The sequence below is a fragment of the Microcaecilia unicolor genome, chromosome 6 (genome assembly GCF_901765095.1).
Source record: "Microcaecilia unicolor chromosome 6, aMicUni1.1, whole genome shotgun sequence".
NCBI classification, from domain to species: Eukaryota; Metazoa; Chordata; class Amphibia; order Gymnophiona; family Siphonopidae; genus Microcaecilia; species Microcaecilia unicolor.
In genome coordinates this window covers 293,147,017-293,173,526 of record NC_044036.1, presented here as the reverse complement: position 1 = coordinate 293,173,526, position 26,510 = coordinate 293,147,017, and the positions used below count along the sequence as shown (strand labels likewise).

Sequence of the window (26,510 nt, the reverse complement as noted above, 5' to 3'; positions counted from 1 at the left end):
GCGTCATGCAGCTGCTTGCTCTTCAGTATTCTCTGTCTTCAGCAGATGGTGATGGGCATTCTGTGCATCAGAAGATAGGTCTGATGAGTTATCTTCTAGGCACAGTTGGAGAACTGGCCCTCCAGTGAACCGTACTAGTGAGAGGGTATCCAGGGTCCTGAGGGGGCAGCTGCATCCCTCCCCATACCTGGCAGATCTCATGGGGTTTTGGTTTTATCTTCTCCCCCTCAACCCAGTTACCGTGGAAAAAAGGTTTGGACAAATTCCTGGAAGAAAAGACCATAAATATTATTAAGGTAGACCTGGGGAAAGCCAGTGCTTATCCTTGGACTTAAGTAGCATGGAATCTTGCTACTTTTTGTGATTCTACCAGGTACTTCTGACCTGGATTGGCCAATGTTGGAAACAGGATGCTGGGCTAGATGTATCTTTGGTCTGTCCTAGTAGAGCAGCTCTTTATGATAATGATGTTTAATGAGATTTGATATAGTGCCTTTCAGTAGAAATAATCAATTTTTTAAGTAGTCTAGACAAATATTTGAAAGAGAATGTTAAACTACAGGGCCAGATTTGGGCTGTCATGGTGAAGAAAGTGCTATATGCCTGAGACTGTATCCATGACAGTTACACTCAATTTGGTCTCATGGGCTTGGGCTCATATGTGACCTCTACAGTTGTCACTTCTAAGACAGTACAGTGCCAAAGTTACAAACTACACCTTCATTAAACTTTGGAAGGCAAAGACAATCTGAAGTGGTGGATAAACCCTCAGAATCCCTTGAAGGGCATGCAATTGGAAGCTGTTGATTAATTGGTGCTGACAGTGGACATGAGTCTAGTTAGTTGGGGGTTCATTGCCTGGACAAAGTGGCACTGATCAGCAACTGAGGCATCATTCTCAATCAGCTGCATGGAAAGCCCTGCTGACATTCCAACCTTTGGTTCAGAGCAAGGCATTCAGAATGTTTTCAGACAGTGGCACAGCAGTGACATCTCAGCAGAGAGAAAAAGGAGCATGTGATAGTAGCCAGGGAGGCCTCCCTTTTGCTGCAGTGGGGCAAGGTTAATCTTCTAGTGTTGTCAGTGGCTCACATCATGGTTCCAGGAAAGTGCAAGCGGATTACTTGAGCAGACACTCCCTTGATCTGGGTAAATGGGGGTTGTTGAAGAAGGTCTTTTTTGTAATCCTGAAATGATGGGGAACTCTGGTGATGGGTTTGATGACAACAAGACTGATGCCCTTCTGCAGGATTGGCTTTGGTCAGAAGTCATGTATGTCTTTCTCCCATGGAACTTTTGGCTATACTTTGCAAAGGGTGACATTTCATCTCAAGTTAGTAGTCTTAGTGGTGCTGATTGGCCTAGATGACTTTGGTATACTGATGTCATTTGTCTCCAGGTGGGTGTTAGGAGCTTTGGAGCTCGAACCTGGGGCCCTGTGTGTCACAACTGTTGCACAGTCCCTAGAGTCTTTGACTGGGGGTTGTGGAAGGAGGCCCCCCATAATCCCAGAGAAAGCCCATTAGACCAGCAAGAATTGTGTCCACCATATAAGGAATTCTAACAAGTCATCCAATGGGCGTATCCTGTGCTTGGTTTGTATCCAGCTCTGCATTCTCCTTATTGGTTACTGCTTTATTCTTGCTTACTTAATCTGCTGTCTAATCAGCCTTTTGTTTCTGGTTCCTGCAGTTTTACCTACTTACCATATGCTGTCCTCCTCCTGCTTGTTTGCACCATCTTTATCTGGTCTATCCACCATGCTCTGACCTAGACTTGAGAGAGAGCTTGAAACTTCCACAGGAGAAAGGCCTTCTCATGTGGTGTTCAGTGCCGATGGATTACTTGTCTCACTTTTGTCTTATGGCTTGACTCTTGAAATGGCATGCTTAAGATTTAAAGACATAAAGGGCAGGGTTATCACAACTTTCTTACACATGAGATAAAAGCTCTACTTATGCTAGAATCTGGAGAGATTGAGTCTTGGTGTGCTGCTGCCCAAATTTTGTTTCTGTTAGATGGTCAGAAAAATGGCTTATTCTCGGCCTCCCTAAAAGTTTGGGTAGCAGTGTTGGCATGTTATTGAGGTTGTCTAGAAGCAGGGCTTTTTTGAGGGGATACTTGGAGGTACAGAGTACCAGTACTTTTTGCATTGTCTGCTAAAATTGACCCATGGTCCTCAAGTTTTAATGAAAGAGCTCAAGCTCTAAATACCAATTATGCCTTGTCATATATTCTGTGACTGATTGCAGGGAACCTGGCTATTGTGGGGTAGGTCCCTCAGTGATCACCTCACCCCTGAAGAGTGGCTTGGCATTTGAGTACCGGCACCTTTTTTGCTAGAAAAAAATGCACTGTCTAGAAGGGACTTCCTTATTGCCACATCTGGATGTAGGATGTTTCCTTAAAAGCTTGGAGCATTTACATCCACTGGCCCATTTTGGTGGTTCTTTTGTGGAACCCTAATTTTATTCTTTGTGCACTTGATTTTTCACCCTTGGAACTTCTGAAGAAAGAATCCCTGGAAGATCTTTTTTTTTTAATTTAAACAAATATCAATGTTCTATATATCTAATAATTCTGAAACATAGAGAAACCTTGAATTAGTTAATTTTACCACACATTTTAAACTTTCACCCCCCCAATACAGAACAACTAAAAAAAAAAAAAAAAAGTGGGTGGTGAAAGAAAAAGGAGGAGGGCATCCCTTCATGTAGACTCAATGTCTCCCCATTATTGATACCATATGTGTGTCCTCTCTTTGCAGCATTCTCTTCTATAGTTGGTCCAATGACTTTCACAGGTTGGACCGCTTGTTTGTACTGTTTGCAGGTGTGAAAAAAAGGTGAAGCCACTATCAAATGTACTTTTGCACATTAGTTTAAGGAAGCAATGAACGTCAGCATATATTCTCAAGGGTCAGGTGCCTCCTAAAGCCCTTTGAGTATATTTGAACAGAAGTGTAGCAGTATCTTGGGCAGAATTTCAGGCAGCTCTCTTCAGTGGGAATCGTTTAATTATTTTCCTAGCACTGTAGCCTAATGTTCATGCTAGAGAGAATGCAGGAGCGTTATTTTTCATTTTGCCCACTGTAAGGGGTGCTTTGTTATATCTTACGTGTTCTGGAATGGTCTGGCTGAACTTAAAGAAAAAAATTAACAAGTAAAATCTAACTTATCCTTTTTCCCCACCAGACCATTCCAGAGTACTACCCTAGTAGAATTGTTCAGTTATTATTATTATTAACATTTGTATAGCGCTACCAGATGCACGCAGCGCTTAACTCCTGACACAGACAGACAGTCCCTGCTCAATAGAGCTTACAATCTAAAATAATACAGACAGACAAGACAATTAAGGGCGAGGGAAGTACTGGGCGAGAAGGAACAAGGAACAGTTGTGCTCTGGTTGCAATTTTTATTTTCATCTTTGGCTATGAAAGGGTGCTGGAGGATCCTTTGGGTTTCCTCAGAGGTGTGCTGCTTTATGGTTAAGGACTCTTGGATCCCTCCATTGAGAATTTTTAGGACGGGGATTTTATCAACATTTGCTTTGTGGACAGGAACATTGAAGAGCCATGGCTGCATGGTACCTTTCTAAAGGGCAGTGTTTACAGCTCTTAAGTCTCTGTCTCTATTTGTTGGCTGATGGACATAACCCATGTATTCTGGATTGTTCTGATAGGACTTAAGGAAAGAAAATCAGCAGGTAAGACCAAATTTTTTCCTTTCTATAAGTGCATTAAAGATATTATTAGTTTGTCCTCCATGTTGTATTAGGTGCACAAAGAGCTGAAGCAGACTTAGGCTGTCAGATATATTAATAGTGCATTAATGGACTGGAGCAGCTTGTAACTTGTCTCTGATTTGTACAGACAGAGCGCCGGGCATCTCGCTGGTTTTTGCAGTGCCTCCGGGAGCAGGCTATGCTGCTGGAGATCATCTTCTTGCACTTTGCCTATTTTGAGATGTCCCCTGTAGAGCTTCTCACATTCACCAGAATCTTTAAAGAGCAGGGTTTTGGACGCCGACAGACGAATCGTCACTTACTGGATGAAAGCACGGATCCAATAGTTGAACGGATTGGGTGAGTGTGAATGTTTATGCACTAGGGAGGGGCAGTAGATTAGCTCAGGAAAATAGGAGGTACTCAAGCCTAGCACCAAATTTAATTGGTTTATTTCTCTTGGGGAAGGTCTGCTTTTTCATTCTTTCCAAACAATGAGCTGAGAGAGAATTATACAGAAGAGAATGAGAAATGTCTGTCTGAGAGAAAAATAACTCTCCAAAAATGTAATGGAATGGTATAAAACTTGATATGGTTAAAAAGACACATTGAGTTAAAAAAATGGGCCAAATCGAGCAGAGGGTTCTAGAGAACTAAGCTCCCCCCCCCCAAAAAAAAATGGCCCACTTATTATGAATGGGAGAAGTACTTCCAGCTTCTGTGGCATAGAAACTTAGATACAGTGAAACATAACAGGGAATTCCTGCTTTCAAACTCATTCTCCCTGCTCTCTACTGTCCCAACTAGGGTATAGTATTGGATTTCGTGTGGTATATTTTGTAAGTGTTCCTTTCTCTGTGCTTGTATTTGAATGTTACTTGTTTTGAACTATTGTGAGATGACAAGAAATAAGGAACTTAAATAAAATAAAACCAAATAAACTCTCCCACTCCAAAAACTACACCCTTGCACCTGCCCCCACCGTTCCCCAAACTGACTGAAAACCCACAAACTAGTCCTTCAACTTCCCCACTACTCTCAAACTTTCCCAATGTCAGAAAATCCTCCTGCAGCTCTCCCTCAAAAGCCCTACTACCCTGCAAACTGCCCCACCAAAAAAACTAAACTCTGCAACTGCACCAACCACACACACACACACACACACACACACACACACACGGGTTGAAAGAATTCCATGAACCATGCTTACACTTGTTGTAGTCTGTGTCTTTATTCTGAAAAAATTTCCTTTTTCTAGTGTTGAATGTATTTACCTTCTTGTTTCCTTGGGGAAAATTTCTGGCACTATTCTATTCAGATGTCATTTGAAATTTTTTTTTTTTTTACAGAAGGATGGGAAGACAATGTGTTCTCTTATATTGAGTCAGAATTTTGTGTATTAGGTTTTTCGTGCCATCCAACATACCAGTCCAGACAAATGGGTTCTGCCGAGGGGCATTACATGGAGACAGAATAGACTTGTGAGTCCGTATAGGACACTGTGCAGTCACAGGCTCTTCAGTTATTCTCTGTCTCCAGCAGATGGTTATGGGTATTCCATGAGTTGGTTTGGGTTTGGCAGCTCCTGGGCCTAGTTGGAGAACTGGTAATTTGGTTGAGTCTGGTTTGAGGCGACATCCAGAGTCCTGCAGGGACTGACTACTGTCTCAGGAGACACCTGGAGGAGTCCAGGTGCCTCCCATAATTTTGTTTGGTTTCAATATATTTATTTTGTTCTGTTTGCTGCTTTATAGCCGCCAAATTGTAATATAGGGCTCTTTGTTTCTTCCCCCTTCCCACTCTTCTAATAATTTTACTGTACACCGCTTAGATATTCCCTTAATGAGTGGTATATCAAATAAAGATTGACTGACTCTGGTCGATCAAGCGATTAGAGACAAGGGCTATCTGAAAGGCAATCAGAGTTTTTTCAGACAGTGTCACAGCAGTGGCTTATGTCAGTCGTCAGGGTGGTGCAAGGCGCAAAGGGATGGCCAAGGAGGCCTCCTTACTGATTCTTTGGGCTAAAACTCATTATAGAACAATATTGGCAGCATAAATTTCAGATTCCCCAAAATGTGCAGGTGTACTTCTTCAGCATGCACTTCTGGGATGTAGGGAAAGCCTTCGCACTTATCAAGGCTCAGATGGGCACTCCAATAATGGACTTGATGTTAACAAGGCAGAGTGTGAAGGTACCCCATTTCTTAAGCTACTGGAGAGAATGGGGAACAGTGGGTTTGGTTGCACTGCTACAGCCATGGCCATGTCACGGGAATTCTGCATTTGTTCCCTCCATGGCCACTTGGCCTCGCAGTCATACATGCAGAACAGAGATAGCCCCTATTCAAATTCTTCAAAAATTAACCTGAAATCCTAAGAAGATAGACTCTGCATGCAGCACAATACTAGAAAAACAGGAAGAAGCACGTTGCTATACATTGCAAAATATGATAGCAGATGTAAATTCTCAAAGTGGACATGACATACAACTCTTCCGTTGAACAATTCCCTAATGTGGCCGTGCCACATGAACTTTACCTCTATCTTACCACAACATCACCTTGTATTTGTTTACACCGGAGTATGCAAACCCCTCTCCGGTACTATGTAAGCCACATTGAGCCTGCAAATAGGTGGGAAAATGTGGGATACAAATGTAACAAATAAATAAAAATAAATAAATAATCCAAACACTAAAATGAAAATAAAATGATTTTTTTCTACCTTTGTTGTCTGGTGACTTTGTTTTTCTGATCATGCTGGCCCAGTATCTGATTCTGCTGCTCTCTATCTGTTCCCTTGACTCCGTTTCCAGGGCTTCCTTTCCATTTATTTCTTTTCTTTCCTCCTTTCTTCTTCATTTCTTGCCCTCCATAAGTAAAAGCTGGGTCCTCCGCAGACTTGACTATCCAGTGGACCCAGCTTCTGCCTATTTTCTCCATCCATGTGAAGTTTTTCTCCTCTCTTCCTTTTCCCTCATCTCATCTCCTTCCTCTCTCTTCCCTCCATGTCCAGCATTTCTTCTCTCTCCCTTCCCTCTCCTCCATCCATGTCCAGCATTTCTCCTTTCTCCCCTCCATTCATGTTCATCTCACTTCCTCTCTCTTCCCTCCCCTCCATCCAAGTCCAGCGTTTCTTCTCTCTCCCTTCCCCTCCATCCATGTGCATGTCCTTCCTCTCTTTCCTCCCCTCCATCCATGTCGCGAAACTCTCCTCTCTCCCCTGCCCTACCCTCCATCCATCCATGTCCAGCAACTCTCCTCTCTCCCCTGCCCTCCCTTCCATCCACCTATGTCCAGCAACTCTCCTCTCCCCTCCCTTCCATCCACCTATGTCCAGCAACTCTCTTCTCCCCTGCCCTCCCCTCCATCCACCCATTTCCAGCAACTGTCCTCTCCCCTGCTCTCCATCCATCTATCCATCCATATCCAGCAATTCTCCTCTCTCTCCTTCCCCCCTTGATCCATCCATATCCCGCAATTCTCCTCTGTTCCCTGCCCTCCCCTCCATGTCCAGCAATTTCTCCTCTCTCCCTGGGCCCTGCCCTTCCATCCATGTCCATTGATGGCTTTGATGCTCCTCTCTCCCCTGCCATCCCACTCCCATGTCCACCTGCCCACCCTCTTCTCCCCCCCCCAACATCCCTCTTTTTGCTCCTGCCACCCTGCGTGGTTTAAATCTTTTATTTACCTGGGAGAGAGCCTGTTGTTAAACATTTACCAGCACACCACTGGGATCAACATAAGTTGGCTATTCATCTGTTTACAGTGGCTAAGCTGGCATTGACATGGAACTGGAAGCAAAACTCTATGCCATCTGTATCCCACATTCCAGGGGCGTAGCCACGGGTGGGCCTGGGTGGGCCGGGGCCCACCCACTTTGGCCTCAGGCCCACCCAGCAACGGTGCATGCTGCAGGCCTTCTTTCCCTCGGGCCGTCCCTCCCCTTCGGGCAGCGCCGCAGTCTACCTGAACAGGAAAGCTGCACGGCACCGGGTCATCCTGCCGCTCCGCTGCTGCCCTCCGCTCCAGTCATCATCATTCTGGCACAGAGTTCTTCTGCTGCTTATCTGCAGCGGATCCACGCGCTGCCAGGGCTGTATGCTGCTGCGACTGCTTCCTCTGCGCTGGCCCCGCCTTCTTGAAGAGGCGGAAGGCGGGGCCAGCGCAGAGGAAGCAGTCGCAGCAGCACACAGCCCTGGCAGCGCGCGGATCCGCTGCAGATAAGCAGCAGAAGAACTCTGTGCCAGAAAGATGATGACTGGAGCGGAGGGCAGCAGCGTAGCGGCAGGACGACCCGGTGCCGTGCAGCTTTCCTGTACAGGTAGACTGCGGCGCTGCCCGAAGGGGAGGGACGGCCCGAGGGAAAGAAGGCCTGCAGCATGCATGTCAGTGAGTGGTGTCTGGGGAAAGGGAGGGAAAAAAAACCTGCAGCATGCTGGCGGGTGGTAGGTTTGTTGTGTGTGTGTGTGCTGGTGGGGGGGGGTCAGGGAGAGACAGGAGCACTGTTGGGATGAGGGAGTGAGACAGATAGGGGGAGGGACGGAGAGATGCTGCAAGGGAAAAGAGAGGGAGAATGGTTGGATATGGGTGGGATGGGGAGAGGGAGGGACAGGGCATGAGAGAAAAAAAACGTGTTGGACATGAAAGTGGAAGGGAGGGAGAGATGAGAGGGGAAATGTTGAACATGGCATTGAGGTGAGAGAAAGGAAGGATGGAGAGATGGTGGGAGGGGGAGAGAGATGTTAACCAGGGGCTCAAGGCAGGGAGCGGGAGAAAAGTTGGACATGAAGAAGGTGGAGAAGAGGAGAGGAAAGGAGAGATGCACAAGCAGGGGAGGGGAGAAAGAGGGAAGATGGATCCAGGAAGAGAAGATAGACAATGGATGGTAGGGAAGAGAAAGGGAAAATGCTGGACAATGGGGGAAGGGAGAGGGAACAGGAAGATGCTGGTGATGGGAGGTAAAAGGTATAGGGAAATAGGCTATGAGGGCGAGGAGGGTAGAAAGAGGGAACAGATGCTTGGCTAGGAGTGGGGGGAGAGAGAAAATTTTGTGCCCACCCACATTGTGCTCAGGCCCACCCAAAATTGGCTGTCTGGCTACGCCACTGCCACATTCTTCAGAAATTGGACTTTCTTTTTCAAATGTGCAAATTAACTGCATTGAGACGTGGATGTTTGTTGTTATTTTCAAAGATTTGGCAACTTTATGAACAATGGAGATCTCCTTAAGACCTCAGAACCTAAGGTTGTGGGCTCCACAACTCCCTGGGGGAAGGGGAAGGTTGGGGGTCTCTGTTTCTGTAGCGGTTTGTATTATATGCTGTGATGCTGGTTTTGCTGTTATGTTTGCAGTCCTTTCTATAATATTGAAACTTAAAAAAAAAAATACTGTTTCTCTTTGCCAGTCCATTGTGATAACATCATCCGATCACTTCAAAGGACAGAATGATGAAGAATGCCAGAGAGAGAGGGGCTAAGAGTGGGGAGCAAAACAGTAGAGAGAAACTGGAAGGGAAAAATCAAAAGAAAGAGGCTGAGGGGCAAACAGAAAAAAAGAGACTAGAAGAGAGAAGTAATTCCACTTGAAAAGTTCCCTAAAATTTAATTTTGCAGTGCAGAAGCACTGATAAATATCTATTTTTATAATCCAAGAACCTAACTGCCTGAAAAATAAACACCTAAACTGAAATTTATAAACATTATATGGCCTGATATTCAATATGATTTAACTGGGTAGGCGAGGTTCTTGCCAGTTAAATTGCTTGTGGCCGCCTAACCACTGATATTCAATGGCACTTTACCAGACAGTTAGTAGCTAGTGGGTTAGTGCTTGGGTGGTCTGTGGGTGGAGCTTGGGTGAAGCCTGGGGAGAGCCAGTACTTAATTGATTAGTGGCGATATTCAGACTGTATTTCTGGGAGTGTTTTATAATGGTTCTCGGTGTCTTTTTCTTGGTTTGCTACATAATGTTAGGATTGGGTATTCTGGTGGAGGAAGGAAAGGAGAGGGGTAAAACTTTGTATAAATGATCAGAGCAATGGTTACATCTGTACATGGGACAGCAAGTTTGTATTTCTCATGTATTGTTTCTATGATGTGTAATAAAACTTGTAAGTTAAAAAAAAAAAAAAAGTAAGCAGCTAAAGTTGACAGCAATAAAAAATGTTCTAATTTTTGCCACTGAGCTAACCGGGCATCGGTCTGAATATTGGCTGATGCCTGGTTAAGTTCTGGGTAGCAGCAGTAAAAGGGGTTTCAGGTGCCCCCCCCCCCCCCCCCCCCCCCCCCGGTGATAACGATAGCCCCAGCAGAATTAGCCCTGGATATTCAATACCAGCCTATGTTTGGGCACCAATACTGAATATCTGGGGCTAAATCAAAACAAGTTGACCACCAGAGCTTTTGCGGATCCTGGACTATATTCAGCAAGGATTCACATAATACACTTATGTGATGAGTCTGTGAGTGCTGCTTAGGGGGTTGTGACAACCATTTTACAGCTGGACCTGCGACAGGAGTAAGTGGACATTACTGTTGTCTGTATGACCCCCTAGACGCTAGGGAGATTCCAGGTAGGCCCAGTGGGTTCGGGTCAGGACTATCATTGTCCGGAGGGAGAGGAGGGATCGGGACCAGAGGGTGGGATTGTAGGGGCCAAGGTCCCCTTTTCCTCTTATGCAGGTCCCAGCTGATATTCAGCTGAGCCAGTGTAAGTGTTTTATACAGACCCTAGCTGTGAATATTGACTGGGACCCACATAAGCTCTGGTGGCCAGTTTTATTTTGAGTTAGCTCTGGATATTCGGTGCTGGTGCCCAGACATAACCTGGCATTGAATATCCAGGGCTAATTTGGCCCTTAGCAGTCAGCATTTAAAAAAACACTGAGTGCTGTGGTCTGAATATTGACCAGATAGAATCTAAGTATAACCTTAACAGTGTGGTGTGCATTAGAAATCCCAGAATCTGGTTCTGTCTTCCTCAGAAATCATCCCAAGGAGATCTTCATTAGTTACGGGAAGTATTTACAGAATGAAAGGCATGATAGCAGAAGAGAGAGAGAAAGAGACTCACATAATTTCAGAGGAATGTTCTGTAACGTTTCCAACTTCATCGAGATCATTGCTTGTTTAGAGTTTTGCATGTCAGTGTGTAGGCTTCCTCATTCTTTCCCCTGGCTCATAGCGAAGGCATTTAGAGGCTCATAATGCAAACATACCAAAGCAGTAACCCCCTTTCTTCCATATGTCCAGCCTTCAAAGTTCAGCAGGGCACTGGAATTTTCCTCTAATTAGCAAAGGCTTTACTTGTTGTCCTCAGAATTCACAGATTCCAGCTATTGCTATATACTGTAATTTTTACATTCCCTAGTTTTAATGTTTAAAGTATCGCAGGTTGCATTTCTTTACAGTGGACAGGAATTTATTTATTTATTTATTTGCTGCACTTGTATCCCACATTTTCCCACCCATTTGCAGGCTCAATGTGGCTTACAAAATGTTACAACGACATTCACATTAATAGAATAAGAATTTCAGAATATAGATGCAGATAGGTGCATAAGAATATCATAGCAATCATTTTAACGGAATAATTTCAGAATTATTACAAATAAAGGTGCAAAGGTATATCATGAAGGATTGGAAGTGGATAAATAGATAAAACATAACATAATGATATCAGGACAAGATATAATATTCAGTAATGAGGATGTAATTAAAATAAACAAATTAGGAGAGTTCCATAATAGTTGTTTTTGGAGTAATTTGGGAGTCAAATCGTTATGGAGGATCTTTTTTGTACGTCTTTATGAATAAGTAAGTCTTCAGTAATTTTCGGAAGGTTGTCAAGTCGTGTGTTGTTTTTATGTTGATCGGTAATTCATTCCATAGTTGTGTGCAGATGTATGAGAAGCTAGATGTATGTATAGATTTGTATTTAAGTCCTCTGCAGCTGGGGTAGTGAAGGTTTAAGCAAGTGCGTGATGAACCTTTGTTGTTTCTCTCTGGTAAATCTATTAGGTCTGACATGTAAGATGGGGCATCTCCGTAAATAATTTTGTGAACCAAGGTGCAAATCTTGAATGCAGTTCGATCCTTCAGTGGGAGCCAGTGCAGTTTTGGGGTCTGGCACTTTCATATTTCGCCTTTCCGAATATCAATCAGGCTGCGGTGTTCTGGGCTGTCTGAAGTTTCTTAATGGTTTGTGCCTTGCATCCCGCATATAAGGAATTACAATAGTCCAAATGGCTCAATACCAATGATTACACTAGTATGCGGAATGTCTCCCTTGGGAAGAAAGATTTCACTCTTCTAAGCCTCCACATTGCATAGAACATTTTCTTTATAACGTTTTTTACAAGACTATCTAGATTAAGATTTCGATCAATAGTTACGCCTAGGAGTTTCAGGGTTTCCGCAACAGGAAGAGTGTGGTTTGGTGTGTTTATATTAGTGTAGTTGATTTTATTATACTGCGATAATAGTACTAGACATTGAGGCATATTTTCAAAGCACTTAGCCTTCCAAAGTTCCATAGAAACCTATGGAACTTTGGAAGGCTAAGTGCTTTGAAAATATGCCTCCTGGTGTCTTTCCTGCATTAAGCTTTAGTTGGAATGCGTCTGCCCATGAGTTCATAATTTGGAAGCTGCGATTAATTTTATCTGCAATTTCTGATAAGTCGTTTTTGAACGAAATATATATCGTCACATCATCAGCATAAATATACAGTGGTGGAAATAAGTATTTGATCCCTTGCTGATTTTGTAAGTTTGCCCACTGACAAAGACATGAGCAGCCCATAATTGAAGGGTAGGTTATTAGTAACAGTGAGAGATAGCACATCACAAATTAAATCCGGAAAATCACATTGTGGAAAGTATATGAATTTATTTGCATTCTGCAGAGGGAAATAAGTATTTAATCCCTCTGGCAAACAAGACCTAATACTTGGTGGCAAAACCCTTGTTGGCAAGCACAGCGGTCAGACGTCTTCTGTAGTTGATGATGAGGTTTGCACACATGTCAGGAGGAATTTTGGTCCACTCCTCTTTGCAGATCATCTCTAAATCATTAAGAGTTCTGGGCTGTCGCTTGGCAACTCGCAGCTTCAGCTCCCTCCATAAGTTTTCAATGGGATTAAGGTCTGGTGACTGGCTAGGCCACTCCATGACCCTAATGTGCTTCTTCCTGAGCCACTCCTTTGTTGCCTTGGCTGTATGTTTTGGGTCATTGTCGTGCTGGAAGACCCAGCCACGACCCATTTTTAAGGCCCTGGCGGAGGGAAGGAGGTTGTCACTCAGAATTGTACGGTACATGGCCCCATCCATTCTCCCATTGATGCGGTGAAGTAGTCCTGTGCCCTTAGCAGAGAAACACCCCCAAAACATAACATTTCCACCTCCATGCTTGACAGTGGGGACGGTGTTCTTTGGGTCATAGGCAGCATTTCTCTTCCTCCAAACACGGCGAGTTGAGTTCATGCCAAAGAGCTCAATTTTTGTCTCATCTGACCACAGCACCTTCTCCCAATCACTCTCGGCATCATCCAGGTGTTCACTGGCAAACTTCAGACGGGCCGTCACATGTGCCTTCCGGAGCAGGGGGACCTTGCGGGCACTGCAGGATTGCAATCCGTTATGTCGTAATGTGTTACCAATGGTTTTCGTGGTGACAGTGGTCCCAGCTGCCTTGAGATCATTGACAAGTTCCCCCCTTGTAGTTGTAGGCTGATTTCTAACCTTCCTCATGATCAAGGATACCCCACGAGGTGAGATTTTGCGTGGAGCCCCAGATCTTTGTCGATTGACAGTCATTTTGTACTTCTTCCATTTTCTTACTATGGCACCAACAGTTGTCTCCTTCTCGCCCAGCGTCTTACTGATGGTTTTGTAGCCCATTCAAGCCTTGTGCAGGTGTATGATCTTGTCCCTGACATCCTTAGACAGCTCCTTGCTCTTGGCCATTTTGTAGAGGTTAGAGTCTGACTGATTCACTGAGTCTGTGGACAGGTGTCTTTCATACAGGTGACCATTGCCGACAGCTGTCTGTCATGCAGGTAACGAGTTGATTTGGAGCATCTACCTGGTCTGTAGGGGCCAGATCTCTTACTGGTTGGTGGGGGATCAAATACTTATTTCCCTCTGCAGAATGCAAATAAATTCATATACTTTCCACAATGTGATTTTCCGGATTTAATTTGTGATGTGCTATCTCTCACTGTTACCAATAACCTACCCTTCAATTATGGGCTGCTCATGTCTTTGTCAGTGGGCAAACTTACAAAATCAGCAAGGGATCAAATACTTATTTCCACCACTGTATGGGTTCAGGTCTTGGTTGGATAGTACTCTGGCCAATGGTAACATCATTAGGTTAAAGAGAATCGGTGAAAGCAGAGATCCTTGAGGCACACCACATTCAGGACTCCATGGCAATGATATGATCGATTTAGATATTACCCGGTATGTTCTTGCTGTTAGGAAACTATGAAACCAATTTAGTACATTTCCTCCTATTCCAAAATATTCTAGAATGTTTAATAGAATATCATGGTTAACCATGTCAAACGCGCTGGACATGTCAAATTATACCAGAAGAACGTTATTGCCAGTTGCAATAATTTGTTTAAATTTGATCATGAGTGATATTAGGACTGTTTTAGTGCTATGATTAGCACGGAATCCAGACTGAGATGCGTGTAGTACTGAGAAATTGTTCAAGTAGTTTGTAAGTTGTTTAGTTACCAGACTTTCCATCAACTTGACCACTAGAGGGATGGATGCCACTGGACGATAATTAGTTATATCATTTAGCTTTTTCTTCTTGTCTTTGGGAATTGGTGTGAGTAAGATGTTGCCTTTGTCCGTAGGAAAGGATCCATGTTGAAGCATGTGGTTTAGGTAGGAGGTGAGATCTGTTATGAATAACGACAGAATGCATTTATTACTTAGTAGCATTTCATTATCTATTTTTGACAATACAAAATATGGAAATGTTTTATTTAACTGCTCTGTACTATGATCAGTACAGAATGGGTCAGTTGGTCTTTTGCTATCATTCCTATGTTACATAGAATACAAATATACTGGATACTGAAACACACAGAATAATACAATAAGATAGAAAAATTGTATTTTGTGGCCTATATACTTAAGAACATCTGTCTTCCTCTATCCCCACACAAAATCTGTCTTTTCATCATCCCCACATCCTAAAAAGAGGGCTGCTTCTCTCCAGCTGTGCACCCACCTACCTACTCACTTTCACATACATCATTCATTACACACATTCACACTCATACTTTCTCCCTGTCTTATTCATGCGCGCATTGGTACATTCTCTCTCTGTCTCTCTTTCTCATACACACACACTTTCACATTCATATACACATACACATTCACTTATGTGCTGCCTTAAGAAATACTTGCTGATACCCGTTTTTCCTTCCAGTTACTTCAGTGCCCTTATTCTGGTGGAGGGCATGGACATGGACTCGTTGCATGAATGTGCTCTGGATGACAAGACCCAACAGCACCAGTTTGCCTGTACTGGGCAAGTTTGTCAGGTAATCCTTGGACTTTTTCTCTTCTGAAAGTGGCAGCTAGTGCATTATCCTCTCAGCAGTCCTAGGGCTTTGGACTATCTCTGCATTAAGAAAGCAGCTCTCCAAGGCATTAAGCAGATTCGTCTTGGAACATTTTACAGAATATGTCTGAAGACAGAGTAAAGGTAGAGAACTGGATGGGTGACAAGGTTATGAGACATTCTCTTGTTTGTCTCCTCTGGACACAGCAGCTTTCCTTATACCCATTCCTTTATCTGCAATCCATCTGATTCTTGATTTCCTCTATTCCATTCCTTAAATACATTAGATCTTGTTTTCTAGATGGATGTCTACTCTCTGGACAGGGCAGGATTAATCCTTTGGTGAGCCCTAGACAGATAAGCATGATAGCCCCCCCCCCAAAATAATAATATAAATATATGTAAAAACTTCACTGGTGGATGGACATAACCCATTGGTCTGGACTGGTCTGGTAAGATTAAAGGAAAAAAAATAACAGGTAAGAACGTAATTTCTTCCTTCCTTTGGGACTATGTATTCAGAAATGGCAATACTTTGTCCACTTTACATTATTGGGGTAATTTTGTAGTGTTTTATGTGTGAAAAATGGCTATTATAAAATTGTACATATGTATATATGTACATCTGCTGAAGTACACATGCAGACAAGAGCACATATAATTTTTTACAGTGTATACATAGGCATTCCCATGGAGCTGAGGTGGAGTTGTAAAGTATGCATAGAGTATGTGGACATAGTTGAGAAAAATTGTGTCCTACTGGAGATATAAAAGGGGTTTTTCCTTACTGTCCACTATACCAGTCCAGAACTAGTGGGCTATGCCTATCAGCCAGCAGATTAAGTCAAAGAACAGAGAATTTTGAGCCTGTATTGTTCAGCCAACTTGTTGTTTGGTATTCTCTGGAGAACTGTCCGCCTGGTTGAGCATGGTCAAACAGGTTGGATTCCAGGTTCTGGCTGTATCTGACTCTACACTGGGAGACACACAGAGGATTCTAGGTCTCTCTCCTGCTTGTTATTCTTTGTTGATTCTGGTCTTTCCGAAATTACAAAAAATAAAATAAGAGAGTGCCTTTTTAGAATGAGAAAGAGAGTGAAGATTGCCCGATTAATCTTCAGGTTGGTGCCAACTGCTGAGGGTGTCAGTGTCAATGTCAACGTGCACTTATATACCGCCATCCTTCCATGGCTGGTCCAGGGCAGTTTACATTATAGAAAATTAGCTAAACAAATTAATACATCATATAAAAACAGTACATCATACAGAGAGAAAAACTGATACAGCATAACTACTGAATCATCAATACAAGTGAGTCGATCTTCTTACGGAAAGAAAAATAATTTGCATCTGTTCTAATAAAGAGGGCAATGCATTCTAGTAAGAGATCTTAAAATCAGTAAACACAGCTTTAGCGATCCTCATAAACCTTATATCCTTCAAAGAATGTGGGTGAAGTATTAGCAAGCTACGTATGCTTCCTGAAAATCTACTAAAGGACACGCAAATTAAGTTACATTGGTTGCCAGTTGAACAAAGGATAGTATATAAATCTCTCTGTTTAACAAAGGAAAAAATATATAAATCTCTCTGTTTATTTTTTCAAGCAATTTATGGGCTATCTTCCTTTTGCTGACAGGCTTCCTATCCATAGTGTTTTGTAAGTTGGTAAGATAGGAATCAAAAGTAGAATGTCATCTGCAAATGGTAAAAGTAATTCTCCTGAACTAAAGAAGAGCTTACATAAAGAAGACATAAAAAAATTAAAAAGAAGGGGCGATGGGGGGGGGGGGGGGGGGGGGGGGGGGGGGGGGGGGGGGGGGGGGGGGGGGAACGGGACCCTGAGGAACACTACAGAGTGGGACATAGGCAGATGCTCTATTTATTTAATGGTCCCAAAAAAGAAGGGAGTTTCTCACCCTATTTTCATTCTCAAGGGTGTAAATCGAGCATTGCAAGTCTCTCATTTCTGAATTGAGACACTGCATTCTTTGATCAGAGCGGTACAAAAGGGGGGAGTTCCTGATATCCTTAGATCTCAAAGAGGAGGCCTATCTCTACATACCGATCTGGAAGCCTCATCAGAAATTCCTGCAGTTCACAATTCAAGGGAATCATTATCAGTTTCAATTTCTTTCTTTTGGCGTGGTTACAGCAGATTGGACCTTTTCAAAAGTGAGGATAGTGGTGGCTGCTGTCCTCTGTAAAGAGAGAGTACTGATTAATCCATATCTAGATGATAGACTTATATAAAACACTCAAACCACCTGAAAGCAATTAAACCATCTCTCAAGTGATTCAGCTCTTGCATTCCCTGAACTTCAGAAAGAGCAAGTTGGTGCTTTCTCAGTTATTCAAACACCTAGGGACACAGTTCGACTGCAGAAGGGGAAAATCTTCCTCCTAGAGCAGAGAACTTTGAAGATTCATAAGCCCTTGGGCATGAGGGCATATGAGTCCACTTCAGAGTTCACTTCTGCACCAATGATCAGCATAGTCACAGAGTTATGACTTTCATCTTCCATGGACTCTTTTAGCTTGGGATAGCTTGCAGTGGAGATTGGGTATGCAAAATCTGTCAAGGGGCACAGATTTGGAGGACATTAGTTGAATCGTATTGACAACAAACACCAGACTTAATTGGCTGGGGACACATTGTTAAGAGTAGTTGATGCATGGAAGGTTGCTGGACACTGAGTCATCCTGATCCATCAACAAGAGCTATATAGAGGGCTGTTGATGCCTTCATGCATCTAGTCCACGACATATCTGTCAGGATAAACTCTAACAGTGCAACAGCAGTAAGTTATGTCAGCCAGCAGGGAGAAAGAGAAGTGTGATGGTTGTGTAAGAAGCCACCCTTCTATTGCACTGGACCAAGCCCCATGTGAAGCCCTTGTTGACAGTCCACATTGCTATCCATGAAAAATTCAGGTGGACTTCCTTAGCAGGCACTGTCTAAATTAGGATGAATATCAGCTATGAAAGGAAGCTTTTTGCTTGAATAGGAGTCAGTGGAGGACTCTGGTCATAGATTTAATGGTGACAAGCAAAATGCCAATATTCTTTGGTTCACCCAGAGGAAGGAAAGGGGGTCAGTAGTTTGGATGCCCTGCTTCAGGTTTGGCCCAGATTGAGGTCCCTCTCTTCAAATTTTCAAGTTTCAAGTTTTATTTCATTTGATATGCTGCATATTGAGAACACATCTGTGCAGTTTTCAAATTGAAATAATAATATAGTGTGAAAGAAGCGCCAAAAAAAGAAAAGGAAGAGTAGAAAAAAACTTGGGTCCTGCATGCCAGTGTCCCTGCGCTGCTGCCACCATCACTGCTTCAGTGAGCAGCAACTTCAATCAGTGAAAGTTTTCCTAAAAAAACAGGTTTTGTAAGCCTTTCTTGAATTTCCTGTAGAAAGTCTTGAGTTGCAGATGTAGGGGAAGTTTGTTCCAAAGAGTGGACCCAACAACAGAAAATAAAGAAGAACAGATATTTGCAAGCTCTTCTGCGCTGAATAGACTGGTCATTCTTGTAATGTTGGACTGGTTGTTCCTGTAGCTCCAGACTGGTCCAGAAGGCTGTGTTATGTGGACCTGATGCCCCTCAAGGTGGGAGAAGGCCTCAGACTTCCTCAGGAGAGGGGCCTACTGATTCAGGAGCCAACTGCAATGGAAGAATTTCCTCACTACTGTGTTATGACGTGGCCCTTGAAAGGCCATAATTGAGGCATTAGGGCTACACAGAGAAAATAATTATGTCCTTACTGCTGATGCATAAGAGATTTACCTCCTTGGCATAGGCTAAGGTTTGGAGAGTATTTGAAGCTTGGTGCGCGGTGAGAACTAGAGGGCATGAATTGAGGTTCCTCAGCAACCCTCCAGACCGGTCAAGACGCTTGGGTTATGCACGCCTACCAGCAGAGGGAGACTGAGAATACTAACTTCAAACTGTGTACATATAACCTGTGCCTAGCCATCTATATCCAGTATTTTCTCAGTCTCAGCAGAGGGTAGACATGCAGCCTGTGCAGCTTGTCCGGTCTGGTAGGATTTAGATTCCTTGTTGAGAGATTAGTTTAATTTTTGGCTTCCTTTGGGAGCAGTGGTTAATCCCTGTTCCTGGAATTCTGTGGTGTGCGAGGGGTTGGTAGGTCCGCTGGGGCTTGCCATTGTCCCCTCTGGGGTGTCACACCAGGGTGGCCGGGTCCCTCCCCCACTGGCTATCCCTTTTTGGGCAGTGTTGTGCCTCGGCTGCAGTGTTAATCCTGCAGCCTTGAGTGCCGAATAGTTTTTAGCAGCAGGGCTCAAATAAAGTAAAAAGAAAAAGAGCACACCACGTGAAGAGAGCTGCTGGAGCTGCACTCTGGTGGTTCCGGAGCTGTTCAGCTGGTCTGGGAGAGCTGAGTTTTTTTCTAGGCGCCGGTGAGTGTCTTGGCTTTGTTTTCGCCGGTTTGTTATTTTAATCAGCTGTTCTTGTGTGTGAGCATGTCGGGAAAGTTGCTTCGTTGCCGGCTGTGTGCACATCGGGGTGTAGACGCGGTTGGCGGTCCCTGCCGTTTTTGTGGGGAGCCCAAGTCCCAATCCCTTGCGCTGCCGGTGTTGGCGGCGGAGGTTCCGTCGGCTGGCTCGCAGGAGGTTGGTGCGCCTCAGATTGGCGCCTCAGCGGTGGTCCCGATTTTGGCCGGAACTGCTGCCATCTTGGATTCGGGCCCGATAGGCACTGACCCGGTCGTGGGGCCTCAGGGACTCCCGATTTCGAGTCACTCTGGGGGGGAAGCCTCTGGCAGTATGGGGTTCCCTCCGGAGTTCGTTTGGAGTTTGTTTCAGGCTTGGAAGGCGGGACCGTCACATGCGGAGCCCCTTAGTCTCGGGACGGGAGGGGCTTCCGCTAAAAGACCACGTGTGGAGTGGTCTGAAGATGTAGAGATTTTTTTCTCCTCTGGATTCTGAGGGCGATTTTAGCCCACTGGAGGAGGAGGAGGAGGGGTCTATTGCAGGCCAGGATAGGGATATGGCTTTGCCAGGTGAAGACCCTTCGGTGGTTAGGATTTTTCACAGGGATGAATTATCTGAGCTCATTGAGCAGGTTTCTGCCACTTTAAAATTTGATCCTGCGGCAGTTCCCTTAGGGGATGGGAAGCAGGTGGATCCGTTGGTTAAGGGGATCAGGCGGGTCTCTCGTTCGTTTCCTATGAATGCAGACCTGAGAGACATGATCACACAGGAGTGGCATTCGCCGGAGGCTCATTGTAAAGTGGCTCGGGCTATGGTCAAGCTCTATCCTCTTCCTCAGGAGGATAGAGATTCTCTCAAGCCCCCGACTGTGGATGCCGTGGTGACGGCAGTGACTAAGGCTACAGCTATTCCAGTGTATGGGGGGGCTGCGTTGCGGGACCCCCAGCCCAGGATAGGAAATTGGAGACCTTCCTGAAGCGGAGTTTTGATCTGTCTGCTTTGGCGTTGCAAGCTTCTATTTGTGGAGGTCTGGTGGCTCGGGCGTGTTTTTGCTGGGCTGAGAGGCTCTGGATCGGGTAAGGCCTAATTTCACCTTGAAGGGGGGCAGACTCAGGAGTAATGCCAGGAAGTATTTTTTCACGGCGAGGGTGGTGGATATGTGGAATGCCCTCCCGCGGGAGGCTGTGGAGATGAAAATTGTAATAGAATTCAAACATGCATGAGATGAACACAAAGGAATCCTATTTTGAAGGAATGGATCTGCGGAATCTTAGCGGAGATTAGGTGGCGATGCCGGTAATTGGGAAACAGAACCGGTGCTGGGCAGACTTCTATGGTCTACACCCTGATTGTGACTGAATAGATAGGGATGGGCTGGATTTTTAAATTTTAAGGAGCTTCGATGTTTACTTCAGAACTTAGTACAAGAAGAGTGCTTGGCAGACTTCTATGGTCTGTGCCCTGAGAATGGCAAGGACAAATCAAACTTGGGTATACATATAAAGTATCACATACCATGTAAAATGAGTTTATATTGTTGGGCAAACTGGATGGACTGTACAGGTCTTTATCTGCCGTCATTTACTATGTTACTATGTTATGAATTTCGGTTGTGCACATTTTGTCCATTTAGCAATGGAACCTCCCAAGGAATTTGGCACTTGGTGGTACTGGCATCTTACAGAGATCTAGTGAAGGAGGCATCTTTTAGCTTCTTGTCCTAATGTGGCTAATTTCCTACCTGAGACCTTCAGTATGGTTATGTTTCTGGTATAGAACCTCAATTTGTTTTATCATGCCTTCAGTGCTTCGCCTTTTGAACAGTTGAAAAGGGTATCCTGAAATATCTTACGCTGAAAACAGTGTTCTTGGTAGGTATTTGTTCAGCAAAATGGGTATCAGTTACATTTTTTCATTTTTTTCAAAAGCAAGCATTTACATATATACAGTTCCTTCCTTTTTGCCCAAGGTAGTGTTGGTCTTTCATGTAAATCAGGTACTTGTGTTGCCATTCTTCAGATGGGATAAGTTTGGGGAGGAATTCAGGTTCCTCAGTCTTTTGGATGCTCAATGGGCCCTGATGTGTTGCTTGGAAGTAACCAATGATTTCCTTATATTGGATAGGTCATTTGTGTTTTTTGGTGGTGCCAAGAAATACAAAGCAGCATCAAAGGCTACCATTGCACGCTGGCTGAAACAGATAATTTCTTCAACGTATATTCTCAAATGTTGAATCTCACCAAGGGTTCTTAACTGTGTACTCAGCCATAGGATTGGCGACTTCATGGACAAAGTCGAAATCGATCTCCCTGTCTGACATCTGTAGAGCCTCAGTATGCATATTTTATCTAAGTTAAACACTATTGTCTGGATGTTTTCACTAGGTAGGAAATATTGTTTGGTACAGTAATGCTTATTATGAGTTTCAGAGCCCTGCCTAGTTTAAAGGGTGTTGTGTTATATCCCTGGTTTTGGATTGATCTGGTAGGACTTAAGGAAAGAAAATTAGCAGGTAAGACCAAATTCTCCATTTGTATAAAGGTACATACATTCCTATATGCTCTGTATAAAATTGGCATACTTTTCATACTTTTATAGGCATTCAGTTGTAAAATTACCCTCCATGTGTACAAGTGATAGAAAAGTAAGAAATGCTTTGGGAGGAGATGACATGATGGAAGCTAGTGCACATTCTTTTGAGGCATTCATCATGCATTAAAAAACACATTTAGTAAGACATGATTCTGAACCACTTCTGGTCTGAATGAGAGCTCAGCACTGTGATCCAGAACAGAGAATTACTCATAGAACCTGAGGGAGCTTGTGGGTAGTGTAGTTTCAGATGAATTCCTCTGTACAGTATGTTTATCTATGCCATAACCTTAGTATTCATGCTAGCCCTGGCTCAGTTAGGCTGTACTTACCTCTCCTGTCTTTTCATCTTCAACTAGGATATAGATGATCTACTGTTGACATTTGGAGATATCCCCCATCATGCACCAGTTCTGCTTTCTTGGGCTTTGCTCCGTCATACTCTAAGTCCTGAGGACTCGAGTGATGTGAGTAGGAGGATAGGCAGCACAGCAATTCAACTGAATGTCTTCCATTACCTCACACAGATGTTGAAAGTGCTCTCCAGTGGAGGAAATAATGTGAGTATTTCAGAGGCACCTTTTGGGAATGGGCAATGGACATCAAATGGGATATAAACATACATGAACAAATAGTGCTGCTGAATTAGAGGAGAGTACATAACCTAGAACTATGTGTGGTAATTGGAGGGGGACAGGTGGGAGACTGAGGGTACTGTTTGGTTGAGGTTGGGATGGGGTTATTGGGTACTGCTCTTGGATGCTACTATGCTTTGGTGAGGTTGAGAACAGCGTTGAAGGCTGTCTCTCATAATAATTTGTTTACTTTGCAGTGCACTGCCAGCACAGCCTGCATGTGTATCTATGGCCTTCTCTCATTCGCACTGACCTCTTTGGAGGAGCACACATTGGGAAATCAACAGGTGAGGGCATAAACCTTGAAAGATGGGTATATACAAGGTGCTGACCCTGCTGCTCAGCCAAGTGTATACTGTACTTCTTGCTGACATACACATAACCTCTCCCTCTCCCCTCCTTTTGTCAGTGTCCTTGATAGAAAGCAGAAGGTTTTCCTTTTGTATCTCACCTACAGATTCCATCTCTCTGAATGCCTTTTGGTAAAGGATGGGAAAAAATAAGCTTTTCCTTATTGTCCCCTAGGCCAGTCAAGAGAAATGGGTTACGCCCCTTTATCAGTAGATGGATATGGAGAACAAATGCATGTGAGCCCTGCCATATGTAGGGCACCATGTGGCCAGCAGCTCCTCAATTGTTCTGTGCCTCCAGCAGATGATAGATGAACATCTTGAGCGGCATTGGACTAGTTGAATACTGGCAGAAGTGAAGGATCCCTTGGCCCTGTTCACTCTGTCTCTGTACCCCAGGGAGATACCTAGAGGACTCCAAGCCCCACTTCCATTGATACTGTGATTGAGTCCCGCAATCAAAGGAAGGGCCATTGGTGGCTAAGAGACCTAGATATCCTTGAAAGGGGATATGGATGAGTTAAGACTCACTGGGGTCATTGGATACTTTGAATCCTGCCAGGGATCCTTCAGGGACCTGCGTGGATTTCAAAAATGATTTATTGGAGGAGAAAGAAGTTCCTCTTGGGGAAGACACCATGATAATATGTATTTTTACATAGAAATTAACTAACCTCCGTGATCACTCGGGTCCTCTAGATCTTGAAAGATTGACTAGCAGAGGACCCGCTTCTGGAAGGGATCAAGAAGTCATCCAAAGTCTTTCCAGTGTACAGGGTGATCAAAAAAATGGTAGTAGCTGAGTGGGACACCCTGGATGTGGGACTCAAGGTAAGAAGGTCTATGACTAGACTATATCCAATTCGTGAAGGAGAAAGAGGGTTTATGCTTCCTGAAGGTGGACATGTGGGTGTTGCAGTGACCAAGAAGATGATCATTCTGTTGGAACATTGTGCAACACTGAATGGATCTGGAGGATTGGTGGATGGAAACACTGCTGAAGCAGTCCTTTCAAGTGATGGCACTAACTCTACAGGTGGCAATCTGAGGGGTCTGTGTTGCCTGGGCCTATTTCCAGCAGGCAGAACAGTTACCCAAGCATTCCCTGGTGAGTTCGTCAGTTTCAGTGGGAATCTCAGAAGTGGATTGGCTCGAGATGGGCATAGCCTTTTAGGTGGATACCTTATATGATCTCATTCAAACTTTGGCTGAGAGTATGGCTCTTTAGTTTCTATTCACCATTTTTTGTGGCTCAGATGTTGGTTAGTATATATGGTCTCAAAAGCCCACTTTAGTAAACTCCTTTTTAAAGGAAATCTGCTGTTTGGAGAGGATCTAGACAAATTAGTGAAGAGCCTGGTAGACTCTCAGGTGCCTAGACTCCCAGAAGATTTTCCCAATGTGTCCAATCATTTCCTTTCTAGGGAGGCCAATGGGTATTGCCCAGGAAGAGTGAGTGGTTCACAGTGCAGTAAGTTTCTGTCCAGGAGTCAGTCCTTTTGGGGTGGCTGCTGAGGTGGATGAGATGTTGGAACAGGAAGCTCGGTGTGCCTGAGGAGGACATTGAGGTTTTGAGGCCCCACTCTCCAGTTCCTCCATTGGGAGGTCATCTAAGGCAGTTTTACCAGAGGGGGTCCAGATTCTTGGATCAGTGGGTTCTCAAAGGCATATATGAAGGTTATGTCCTATAGTTTGCTCATCCTCTCCCCAGGGTTTCTTGGAATCATAGCTTTCTGGGTTCAGATGATCGTGAAACCGGTCTTCCTGACACTGGCCACTGTTTCACAATGGCAATGCTGCTGTTTCATGGGATTATTCAGACCATACATCATTTAAATGCTCCATCTCAAACCAGCTTTCTTCTGAACATAGGGTAGGACTCACAAGCATTTTTTTTCGTTGACTCCATCTGCTGGTTGAGGTGTATGACCCATTTATCTAGACTGGTCTGGTAGGACTAAAGGAAAGAAAATAAAGACCACATTTTTTTCTTATAAAGAAGTGGCAAGTGAAGTGAAAACACTATAAAACTTTCTCTTTCTTGCCCACTTGTAGGACGTTATCAACACTGCATGTGGTGTATTAGCTGCTCCCAGCCTGCCAGAGGTCTTTTGGAGTATGGTGAGTAGAATGCATAGGTTCTCTTCAACTGAAAGGTCACATTAGAAATTGATGATAGGTTTTGTGAAGGTGTCATTTAGACCCAAGAACTGAAAAGAGCCCTGTTGAAAGCAGTGCAGAGGCTGAGTGTTTTCATCAGCTACAGCAGGGGCAGGGAGGAATGAATACATCTGAATTGTCATATTAGGAAAATGTTACCTTCTCTCTGTTTGCCAACAGGAACCTAACATGGGCCTTGGGATTCTTCTGGACAGTGTTTATGGAATGTTTCCCCACCATCTTTCCCCACTCCTGCAGCTTCTCACTGCCCTCGTGTCTGATAAATCCACTGCAAAAAAGGTTGGCAGTACTACTGGATACCTGAAAAACAAGAACTCTGTCCTTGAGAAATGGCGCAGTATAGTTCATCAGTCATCTTCTGTTCATGCACTGTGCTATCTACGCTGTGTCAGGTTCTTCTTAGGTTCTCATAGGGCCCAGAATAGAGGTGAAAGGGATAACATAGCTCTGTTGCAGGAGTTGGGGATGTGTAGAGACAGTGCACTGATGGGTTGTTTATTATATTAGGATTTTCAATCAGATGCTTTAATGGTGTAGTACACCTTTATGCATGCTATGGGTGGTTAAGCCTTCTAATCAGAGAAACATAGACTGTATGGTGTTTTTTGGTCATCATATTCTATCTAGTTCATTCAGTCTCATCACACTTGTTTGCTGTTAGTCTTCTGTCTCTCCCATTCCCCTTATGCATTTATTTAATTTTATTTATTAAAAAATCATTTAGAACACCATTCAGTTCTATATTATATTCCCATTGTCATCCTTTTTTTTAAGGTGTACAATTTCCTGGATAAGATGTCCTTTTACACAGAACTTTACAGGCACAAGCCCCATGATGTAATCTCGCATGAGGATGAGACGATCTGGAGGCGCCAGGCTCCTAAATTACTGTATGCACTTGGTAAGAGTAGGGAAGGGCAACTGGCATAGATGCTCAAGATGCACCTGCTGAGCCATTTCTGTAGCTACTGTCAGTTTAGTGGCC

General features: G+C 44.0%; 1 protein-coding gene across 5 annotated transcripts in view; it reads left to right on the top strand.

Moving 5' to 3' along the window:
• Positions 1-26,510, top strand: part of NUP188 (nucleoporin 188) — a 188,524-nt gene that overhangs the window by 24,486 nt on the left and 137,528 nt on the right. For all 5 annotated transcript variants that reach the window (XM_030207867.1, XM_030207866.1, XM_030207863.1 and 2 more), the window contains exons 9-15: positions 3,875-4,086; positions 15,183-15,297; positions 22,719-22,919; positions 23,192-23,281; positions 25,400-25,465; positions 25,685-25,804; positions 26,300-26,426. In XM_030207867.1, the coding sequence (XP_030063727.1) occupies positions 3,875-4,086; positions 15,183-15,297; positions 22,719-22,919; positions 23,192-23,281; positions 25,400-25,465; positions 25,685-25,804; positions 26,300-26,426 (931 nt within the window). The remainder of the gene's footprint in view (positions 1-3,874; positions 4,087-15,182; positions 15,298-22,718; positions 22,920-23,191; positions 23,282-25,399; positions 25,466-25,684; positions 25,805-26,299; positions 26,427-26,510) is intronic.